Raw genomic sequence first — 10,912 nt, forward strand, 5'->3', positions numbered from 1 at the left:
GCGTGTTTCATGTGTTTGGTTGTGTGCGTTCAGGCACGCTGGAGTTGGACCTCCATGCATTTCCCCGTGGAGCAAAAACAGCCAAGTCATGTAAGGGTGACATATTGACAGAAGTGACAGACAGAATCTCCATCTTCCAACAGAAGAGAGCTCGAGGCTGGTGGCCTTTCAGCAAGTCTGGAGAGCTCACGGTACCCACACACACACACAACCACAGAAACCAACAAACAGTCCAGAACTGCTAACCATTTACTTGGAAATCCTGCAGGGAAAAGTGGAGGCAGAGTTCCACCTGGTGACAGTTGAAGAGGCTGAGAAGAATCCTGTTGGCAAAGCGCGGAAGGAGCCGGAGCCACTGCCCAAACCAAAGTAAGAGTAATAATAAAGGCCATGAGCTTGTTCTACTAAACTGGGTTTGAAAATTTGGCAAAACTATAAAATAAAAAATACTTAATAGTTTAAATTTTGCCTGTAAAGGTCCATATGACATTTAAATATAAAAATAGCTAAGCTTTCTACAATACAAGACACACAAGTTTAGGTTTTTATTTGAGGGATACAAGATTGGAAACACTCAGACCAAAAAGCAGACTCAAACTACTAACCCTGTGTTGAACTTGTTCAGATGCTACTAAAGCTGTCTACTGCTTCAGGTGATCTATAGTGGGATAGGCTGTTCAGCAAGTGTCTGTAAAACTCACCACAAACCATTTGCTTCAGTAATCTTGTCAAGACTAAAATATAATAGTAATATAATAATTGCAATAAATGCTTATTGAAATTATTAGAACTGAAGAAACATTTTGGATGAGGTGAAATGTCTTCAACAAGCAAGAAGTACATTTTACTTAAATTTTCTTATAAATGCTAATCTATAAATAAACTATAAGTGAGTAGATCAAATTAGAATTAAGTATCTCAGACTTCATCATTGTAAAGACTAATTACTTAAAATAATTTTGCCACTGTTGTGGTATGAAACCACCAGCTCATGTCATCAGTCAGCAGCCAATTAACCGTTTGATGTCCTTCTTATTCATTGAGATTCAGCAGTAGAAAATCAAACCTCGCTGCTGTTTCCGCATCTACTGGAGACAACAGAGAAGTGCACAGTAAGAGGAGCAGTCAGACTAAACCAAGTGTGTTTGTCCTCCAGCCGTCCCGACACGTCCTTCTCCTGGTTTGTCAACCCTTTCAAGTGTTTTTTCCACCTGGTGTGGCGCAACTACAAGAAGTACATCATCATCGCCCTGGTCCTGCTGATCACTGTGCTTTTCCTGGCGCTGCTGTTCTACACCCTGCCAGGAGCTATCTCTCAGAAGATTATCAATGGATAACACGTCCTCTGGAGCCACCGTCCTGCAACTTTTAGATGTATCCTTACTCCAACAGACCTCAATCAAATGGCTGAATTCCCTCACCAACAGTCATTCACCTCTGAACAGGCCTGGTAATGAGACATTGATTTGATTCAGGTGTGTTGGAGCTGAAAGTTGCATCCTGATAGCTCTGGAGGACTGTAATTGAACATCCCTGATGTAGAGTAACACTAGTGATACTTTGAATAACGCATCCCAAGATTCACTGTATTGTTAAAAACAAACAAAAAAAACTGATTAGGGACATGTTCATCTAATGCATTATTTAACATGCTATGAATCACAGATTGTGCCCGTAGGGAAGCATTTTAGAACCTGTTCTTTATTCTGTCGTTTTGTATGTGGTTAAGGTGCTTTTTGCTCTAAAATAAACTCCATGCTAGCATGCTGACTCTTTTTTACATGAAGTTCACTGTGACATATGAAGATCTGTCAGTAACGTGGCCCGCGGTGACTGGCTGACTTTATCAAAGGAGGAGGAAGATGATAATGATGATGTCACAGTGTGCTCGTGCGGTGCCACATTGGGGCCCCGCAGGATCAATGAGGGAGGAACGGCCGGCAGGATGGCGGGAATGGAGTTTCTAGAAACGGTGCTGAGGAAGCTGCTGGTGTGAGGAGATTCTGAGTTCTGTCTCTGCTGGCTGCTGGAAGCTGAAACACAAGATGAGACCGATGTGTGACCAATGCTTCACAAGGACAGAATTTTCAGAGAATAATAAGACAGAAAAACGTCACCAAACTGCTTCTGCTCCTAATGCAGCCAAAGTGGTGCAGCATGTTCCATTGGTGATCACTTTTCTGCCATCACTAATTTGCTTACTAAATTTATATCTACTATATGTTAGAACTATGTTCAAATAATCCATTCTACTTCACTCAAGATCTGCTTGACAACATAAACAAAGTTTCATATACAGTAACTGTAAATACTAGCAGGAAGAGATAAAAGGTTTTTGAGAGTTTTGTTGCAGTTACAATCCTTGAATAATATGTTAATATCGTCTCTCAGTTCATCTCAGACTGTCACAGGTAACATTTAACTGGTAATTGTTATGGATGGACATGTATTTGAAGAAACAGTTTATAGGGTTTTTAACTGATGTTCTACCGATGGGATAAAATGTCACCAAATGAAATCTGCTTTATTCATTTTTTACACTGACATTCTTTTCTGCAAGGCAGTTGATGTGACTGGACAGCGTTCCTAAACGTTTTCCATATAAAAGTTAGTTTGAGAATTCTTGTGATTTTTTTTTTATTTTTACGACATTCTTGACTTTTCAATATTCAAGTATTTACTTTGTCTCGTTACATGAACTCAATATTTGTGAATTTATGAAACAACTCAATGCTGAGAATAATTCTGAGTTTGACAGTGTGATAAAACTGCCAAACTCAGTTTTATCACACTTGCCTACTTGATGTCAGTCCTACTTGATGTCATGTTACAAACCCTGATTGATGAAGAGAGAAATAACAATTGAGCTATTGAAGTTCTTTAGAGAAAAAAATATTTTGTGTGTCCAATCTATCTCCTATGTTTTCTTTTTCTTCTCTCTGTGTGTAGATTCTGAAAGAGGCTTAATGAGGAAAAAATATGGCAAAATCTTTTGGAAAAATTTCTGCAGTAGCATCATAAAAACATAAATTTTAATAGAAAAAAATCACAAACACAATCCTAAAAGGACTGATTTGTTCATTTAAGTCAGTAAATATCGACAAATATTTAAAATCCTTATCAAAGTGCATGTAGAAGCGTAAAAAGTATTATGCTTCTACATACGCTTCTAGTATTAGAAATAGTCTGCTTCTTCTGTATCTGCAATAAAAGCTTAATGTGTAATCATGTCTTATTTTACCACAAGGAATGCTGTGCTGCTGATGCTGCCTGCTGACAGAAACACCAGCCTGAGAGACAACTGCAGCGCCCCCTGGAGCCTGACAAAGAAACAAAACATAGAATTATTATTGCATCTTGATTTGCATTTCCTGTTGAGAGAAAAAAAAATAGCACTGCCCCAGCAATGTTTTAGCTTTATTATTATTTATTTATTTTTTTTTTAGCTTTTACCCAATACTGTGAAACACTATTCTGCAAAATGCCATAACCTGTAATGATACAGTTTATGAGAACAATTTAGAAGTATGGATATTAATGTGTTTTACTGCCATAGTTGTAGTTTACATGTTTTATTTTGTATTATTTATATTTTTTGTTGTTACGACTCTTATTTTGGAAGATCAAGGTAGGAAGTGGAAGCCAGCATGTTGCTAGGTTACCAGAGACGGCTTGCGATATGACAGCATCGCTTTGGCAAGTAAAAGCAGAAAGATGATTTAAGTTTAAGAATGTATTTTATTATCTCATTTCTACCTCAAAGAAAGGGTCAGCCAGCGAGGTATGTTGACATGTTATTTTTTATGTCGATACTGTATTCTTGACACCATCTCACTAAGTTTACGTTGTGTTTTAGTTCGACGGTGGTGCTGGTGTCAGGGAAACTGAAGTTGTAATAAGAACAACTTTAAAGAGTTTCATTAAAGCTGACTTCACACCAGTGGTGCAACAAACACTTAATTGGCAAGAAGAAGAGGTGGAAGTGATAATGTGTTTACCACAAGTTGGTCTTCATTGAAGAATTTTCAAAGCTAGATATTAGACATCATGAAAGAGAAATTGGTGAAATGATTCAATGTCCAAATATCAGTTTGTTGTTCCCTTTAGGAATAATAGGAGAAGCAGCAACTAACTATCCAGACTGTAACCAATCAAACGACCCTACAGCATCAGTAGGTGGAATATCTTTTTTTCCTTTTTTTTTTAAATTCTCCATTAAATCAATAGCGCATGTACTTTGATGGGGCTTTTAAAGTTTGATCAAAATTTAATAAATGTTAGGGACACGTAATAATCTTTGAGACAATTATCAGAGACCTGGCAGATTTTATCATCATCCCAGGCCACATAGCATTATTATGGATTGGATCTCAGTTTAAGAGGTCTAATACATGAATAAATAATTAGAAACAAACAAATAAAGAAAAAAGTATATAGCCACATAAAGACTAGAAATATGATTATAAAAATAATATTGAATAAAAATAAAGTTATGTCATCACATGTGAAATTCTGCTGCCTGCCTTTGAGAAAACCTTCACCACAAACTGCTGAGTGAAAAGCCAACACGACTTGTAGGTGATACATTAAACTGGTTTGGTCCCAGCCACACTGATGGAGAATGTAGAGAATGTAGATAGTGGACGAGGCTTAAATGAGGAACCTTTGTCTAACAGGCCAGTTACACAGAGAGAACCTGGGATAAATCATTTAGCTTGAAAACTGTGTGTGAAAACATTTTTTAACACACATCCAAATCTGGAAACTGTATAAAAAATTGTACATTTAGAAGTTTGTTTGTGTGCAGGATGGCTGATGAAGTCAGTTTGGACTGACCTGAGTCTGGTTCAGACAAGCCTGGAGTTTCCTCTTGGCTCTCCACCTTGCTACCCTCAGCCTGGTCTTTTCTCGACGCTCACGCATCTTCAATGACACATCCTCATCATAATCCAGTACGACGTTTCCAGAGTGTAAAAACCATATTTGTCCCAAGATTAAAAAGCTAACTGACCAGGTCTGCCAGCAGCGGCTGAGGCAAGCTTTTCTCCAGCTCCCGCCGCCTGTTCAGGTTTCTCCTCCGCAGCTCGTTCCGCCGCAGTTTGTATTCTTCGTACAGAGTCAGGTCTTTGGTCCAGGGCCGCACCGCCTGGCGGGGCAGAAGGCCGGGCTGCAAGGCTGCAGGAGAAGGCAGGGAGCAGGTCAACTGAGGCAGAGTATCTGAGAGGGAACACACAATATGTTCGTTCCATTATGGAAGATTATTTTTGCAGATCATACTTCTGTCTAGTTTTATGTGTTTTGACTGTTTATAATAAATGTAATATACTCCAGTAAATTACATTTACTGCATTGTTTATTGTGCAGTGACAATAAATAAATTTGATCTAATCAAAACACATATACAGAGATCTACTCACAGATGCACGATCCAGCTGGGCTGAAATCGGATCCAAGGTGGATCTGACCTGCTGGCGGTCGTGTTGGTTCGGCAGTCCTCCTTTGGGTCTGCAGAAGCTGAAACAAAGAAAATTTACATCCTGTTGACTGGTTTTCAATTTGGTGACAATGGACTGCATCTGAGGATGTCTGTGTGTTAATGTGCCGGCACTGATCTCAGAGAGTGACGTCATCATCACCAGGTTTGAATGTTTGGTATTTATTTCCAAATTTACTTTCTACTGCAGAAAGTATGTGATGGGAGTGTTCCTGGAAACAGCACTACATGTGAAGCTACAAGAATATTTTGATGACGGAATCATAAATCAGGACTGTGTCAACCTAAAAAAAAAAAAGCAGAATGATTTCTGATTTCTAACACAGCCAGAATTACAGCCGCAATATGCAAATGTAAATGTATGTAAAATTTGGATTTGGAAAGTATTTCTTCCACGACAGTAAATAGGTGAGCAGAGACTACTGGTCACCTCTGGCTGTGGGTCTGGACCGCGCTGTGCCTGGCAGTCCAGCAGCAGGGTGGCCATCACTTCCTGTTCCTCTGCTGGCTCCTCCTTAATACAGATCACCTCCTCCTCTTCTTTTTGCGACGGCTGGACCTCCTGCTTCACCTGAAGGCAATTAGCACCATCTCAGGAAATTTTCAAGATTCTAATTTGAATCCTTAAGTATTTCAGTGAATAATGTATTGTAATTTAGCAGTACAACCAAAAACAAACACACAGGTGTTCCAAGTAGAACACTTCAGACTCAGATGAAACAAAGCACACCTGCAACACCGAATCAGGTATTTTGTGGCACATTTTCTTCATCAATTACCAAACATTAATGTCAGAATGGTTTTCTGACAATGTTTTTCTTATTTCTTAAAACTGTCGAACATGAAGCAACAAATACATTTTAAACCAGATATTATCAACAACTGTATAAAAAAAAAAAAAAAATCAACCTTTTATTCTTGCTGACTGAGATTAAATCCGCCTAAAACTTTCCAGTTCAATATCAGTTAGGATCAGAGTTGGGCAGTGACTTGTTACATTTTTACTCCCTAGTCGAGGAATGATTTTTGAAGAAAATTACTCTTGTAAAGACCTCGATCTTGGTTTGATTAAATGAACTCTGGTGTGGTTCAAATGAAGGCAAGGAAGTAGACTGCAGCACAGGGCATTCTGGGTAAATACAACAGCGCAGGGCATTCTGGGTAAATACAACCAAAACAAAAGCATAAGGCTAGTGTTAGCAAGCAAATTGGGTCATGGTATCTCACCAAAGACAAAGGAGAAATCCTACAACAGCTAAAATCTGACGCCACTCCATTTTTGTTTGTATTTGGTGAAGTCTTCTTCAGAGATTTTTGTGTCGCTTCCTTCAGTGGTTCTTGGTGCAACGCCACCACATGCAAGGAGAGGAACAAGTTTTTAAAAGGTTTGTTTGTTTGACCCAATGCAATGAATAGGTGAGACATTTCAGCTGAAAATGGAACAAATATTGCAATTTTGGTCCCTGAGTCTACTGGACTCAAAACACCACAAGAATGTTCTCTCATTATTTTGGTTTACCAAACAGATAATGATAACCCTGTACTGATATAAACTTAATTAGCAAAGCTTAAAAAAGGCCACATCTCTTCTTGTAGATGTATATATTTGATTTCAATCCAAGATAAAACCTTTTTCTGCCCAGCTAAAAACAAAACATGAGCTAACTACTGGATGTGTGCTGTCACCTCTGGAACAGAAGAGGGCAGCATGGAGCTGTCAACCTCTGGGGACAGTGGGACAGGCGCTGACTGTTGCCCTGACAACCACGTCAGGGTCCTAATGGAATCAGGAGCCCCTGCACATCGTTCTGTTGTAGGCTGCATGGTGCTGGTCCATTCCACCTGGTCCACATCCTCCCTCGGAGGTCCATCATGCACCGAGTGATGAAATAAAACTGAAACAAGAGGTTTTAGTCCAGAACCTGTCTGACCACAAGACAAACTTCAGCTCACATCAGAGAAACTACAGTTAGAGTAATGCATCGTTCAGCAGAGCGGCATGGAGCAGCATATATGCTTCCTGTACCTATGCCTGTCACAATAAATCAATTAATCACAGGATAAATTAAAAGAAACTCAATCATTTTCATTTTCTTGAATTCTCGTTTTTCTCGTTTCTCTCTCTTTTTACCAAAAACTGAATGATAAAAGTATTCAGTCTGGTTTTCAATCCCCTTTGAAAGATTATTTTGTTTACAAGGATTTTAAAATTCATTTTTTGTTGTTTCTGTTGTTTTCTTTATTAATTTTGGATATTTCAAATGTCTTCCAGTTCCACTGTTTAGATGTTCATTAGAATTTAAAGTTTATTGATCCTTGAGAATGTGTTCTTGCATTATTATGCCATTCTTTCTAGTATACAACTTGAAAATGGTCTCAAAACAATATTTTTGATTATTGCAATAAGTTCTGGGGCAATTTATTGTCCAGCAAAATGTGTTACTGTGACAGGCCGACCTGAACCTGCGTTGTCCACAGACTCGTCTACAGTGAGCGTAAGTGGAAGCAGCAGGTCCGATGAGTCGGAGCTCGTCGCATCTGAAGGACAGCAAACTCTGACTGCTCGTCTGCTTGTGCTATCTGACGAGGTGCATTCTGGGAACAAAACAGAAGCGAGCGGTGACAATTTGAAGGCGCTGAAGCAAAACGTACACACCTCACATGCTCACACCTTGGCTGCTGCTAAACAGTACTTCCTCTGCAGACTTGTGAGCTGAATGGGGGACAGGCAGCTCTGCCTTGCCCCTCTGCACGCGGGTGAAGGCGGGCGGCTGGACGCGTATCAGCGTGGAGGCTGATGCCCTCTGCTGCAGCTCCTCCTCCACTCCCTGCCTGTAGTACTTGAGCTTCAGCTCGGTGTAGTGCAGCTTGGCTCGGATGTTGTCGTTCTCCTTCTCCTTCAAGGCCTTCTCCCTCTGCAGCGCCATTACATCCCTCTTCATCACCACCACCTGAGCCTTCAGTTCCTCGAACTTCACTCCAACCACTTTGAGCATCTCGGCCAGCACCGTCTCCACTGCCGTGTTCACCGCTTGCTCCACCACTGTGCCCATCTGACCCCGGATCAGAGACACGGCTATGCTCACATCCATCTAAAAGATTTACCTGCATGTAAACAGCAGTTTAGAGGAGAAAGACAATCTTTATATATTACTAAATAATATGAATATGAGTGCATGTAAAGCAAAATAATAACTGAGATAATCTTGGTGGCTGTCTACTCATTGGGACTTCAGTTTTCCGGCTGATTACAAATCTTTAAAAAGCCAATACAGATTTTGGATTGAAAACAGTGTGGTGACTATTTTTAATGCAGAAGTGGAGAAGACACATAAAGATGAATACAAAGTTGGCCTTCAATCACCTGAAGAATATCTCCAAGATTAGAGGACTAATGTCTCAGCCAGATCTAGACAAACTCATCCATGCGTTTATCTTTAGTCGCATTGATTATTGTAACAGCATCTTCACAGGTCTGTCCAACAAATCAATCAAACAGCTGCAGCTGATCCAGAACGCTGCTGCTCGTGTTCTCACTAAAACCAGGAAGATAGAGCACATAACACCAGTTTTAAAGTCCCTCCACTGGCTCCCCGTAGCTCAAAGAATAGATTTTAAAATACTGTTGTTAGTTTACAAATCACTGAACGATTTAGCACCGCAATATATCAAAGATCTGCTGTTGTTGTATCAACCTTCCAGACATCTCAGGTCTTCCGGTTCTGGTCTGTTTTGCATCCCTAGAACCAGAACCAAGAGAGGAGAAGCAGCTTTCAGCATCTATGCACCAAAAATCTGGAACAAACTTCCAAAAAACTGTAAAACAGCTGAAACACTGACTTCCTTTAAATCTCAACTAAAAACTAGAATTGCATTTGAAATGTAATATGTAACAATGTATTGTTTATTCTATGTTGCATGACTGTTTTTGTGTTTATGATGTAAAGCACTTTGAAATGCCTTGCTGCTGAAATGTGCTATACAAATAAAATTTGATTTGATTTTGATTTGAAGTGACCTGGTGGTCAGGTCAGCCAGTCAGCTCTATTACAGAAGAGCAAAGGGGGCACAGGTTGCCCCCTTTGCTTTCAGGGGACAGCCTGTGTCAGACCTTTATAAAGGTAGATTAGATCAGTAACAATGTAATAAGTATTAGCTTGACTGCCGATCAACCAAAATTAAGAAATCAGGATGGATTTGTCGGTGCATCCCCATTACTTAAACAGCGGAAAACAAATATGCTGATTTTAGAAATCTAGAAATGATTCCACTAAGTGAGAAAGGCTCTCATTCTGAGGACAAATGACCATGGTTCTTATCTTAAACACCTCATTTTGCAAAAAAATAAAATATTGAAAACTGACAAATTTGCACACAATCTTCCTGATATAAAATACTGATATCTCATTTTTAAGTGTTTGATCTTCTGCTCTATAGTCAGATGTAATCAATAAATTGTTTGCTAACTTTAATCACCATCTAATTTATCGGTGCTTCCTCGCTCATCATTACCTAATCCCATCTATTCCTGGTAATAGATGGGATTACCGATCTTCAACATAATGATAATTAATAAGCTTGTGAAGGGCTTCTGGAGAACTGTCATTTGAATTCGTCCCGGAAGCGTCAACATTCAGTAAGGAAACCCACCTTTACAAAGGTTAATGTCTGTGCTTGTTTTACATAATTTATGTCTTTGCAACAACAAAGATATTCATGGATTATTTGTAGTCTTAAATATGTTTGCAGTCTCAGACTTAAACATGAAACAAAATTCAGTATGTTTACGGCAGCTATCAATGAAGCTTTTCAAATTCCTTTATGTTAGAGCTCCACAGCTAAACAAGCTTCCTCTGTTTCTAATGGCGACAGCTTCACTTACCGTCAATATTCTCACACCAAGAGGCTCTACCAATTCTAAGCAATCAGCGCCTTATACTAACATTTACTTAGTCTAAAAACATCGTAAATAAATGAAAGACAGCTTTTTAAAAAATTATCTAGCAACGCATCAACTGTTCTGCAAAATACTCTTCTTCTCGCTTGTTTTTTTCTTCTTGTGGTATGTAAGTATGTGGTAACAACTTAACGGTGTACTACCGCCACCAACTGGTCAGAACCAAGATTGTAACATCTACTCGCCTCCCTGCGGATTGTTTCCCTCATCTCCAGCGAGTAAAACCCCACTCATCATTTTACTCTTTTCATACTCAGGCTTTTATTTACATACCCACATTACTCCCTCATCTTTTGTCTCTATGGTCTTTCTTAAGCACATAAGCATTCTTTCCAGGTCAGAGTGAACAGAAATGCTGTCATTCATGGCAGCAACATTTCAAATAACTCTTCCCTCCAACACCAGTAGCAAAACAGGTGACTTCCCATTAAGAGAGAGTGATGTCACCAGGGGTAAAAGTA

The 10,912-nt window shown here is 39.4% G+C and overlaps 2 protein-coding genes across 5 annotated transcripts in view; one reads left to right on the top strand and one right to left on the bottom strand.

Moving 5' to 3' along the window:
• Positions 1–1,559, top strand: part of LOC129379293 (fer-1-like protein 6) — a 40,518-nt gene extending 38,959 nt beyond the window's left edge. The window contains 3 exon segments of the mRNA XM_055059994.1: positions 34–191; positions 269–369; positions 1,157–1,559. Of these exon segments, the coding sequence (XP_054915969.1) occupies positions 34–191; positions 269–369; positions 1,157–1,337 (440 nt within the window). The 3' untranslated portion in view covers positions 1,338–1,559.
• Positions 1,560–1,679: 120 nt separating this feature from the next.
• Positions 1,680–10,555, bottom strand: si:ch211-67e16.4 (uncharacterized). 4 transcript variants are annotated; one of them, XM_055059860.1, is made up of 12 exons: positions 10,377–10,555; positions 9,190–9,234; positions 8,859–9,030; positions 8,166–8,599; positions 7,952–8,089; positions 7,181–7,389; positions 5,925–6,065; positions 5,418–5,514; positions 5,012–5,217; positions 4,837–4,923; positions 3,242–3,320; positions 1,680–2,033 (listed from the first exon to the last, which is right to left on the bottom strand). In XM_055059860.1, the coding sequence occupies exons 4-12, from the start codon at positions 8,584–8,586 to the stop codon at positions 1,789–1,791; spliced, it is 1,623 nt and encodes a 540-aa protein (XP_054915835.1). In that variant the 5' UTR covers positions 8,587–8,599; positions 8,859–9,030; positions 9,190–9,234; positions 10,377–10,555; the 3' UTR covers positions 1,680–1,788. The 4 variants fall into 4 exon arrangements, with proteins under 4 accessions (XP_054915835.1, XP_054915834.1, XP_054915836.1 ...); XM_055059859.1 differs by having other exon boundaries at positions 9,154–9,234; XM_055059861.1 differs by lacking the exons at positions 8,859–9,030; positions 9,190–9,234 and having other exon boundaries at positions 5,012–5,175.
• Between the last annotated feature and the right edge of the window lie 357 nt (positions 10,556–10,912).

Source organism: Poeciliopsis prolifica, unplaced genomic scaffold (genome assembly GCF_027474105.1).
Source record: "Poeciliopsis prolifica strain line A6 unplaced genomic scaffold, Auburn_PproV2 SCAFFOLD056, whole genome shotgun sequence".
Lineage (NCBI taxonomy): Eukaryota > Metazoa > Chordata > Actinopteri > Cyprinodontiformes > Poeciliidae > Poeciliopsis > Poeciliopsis prolifica.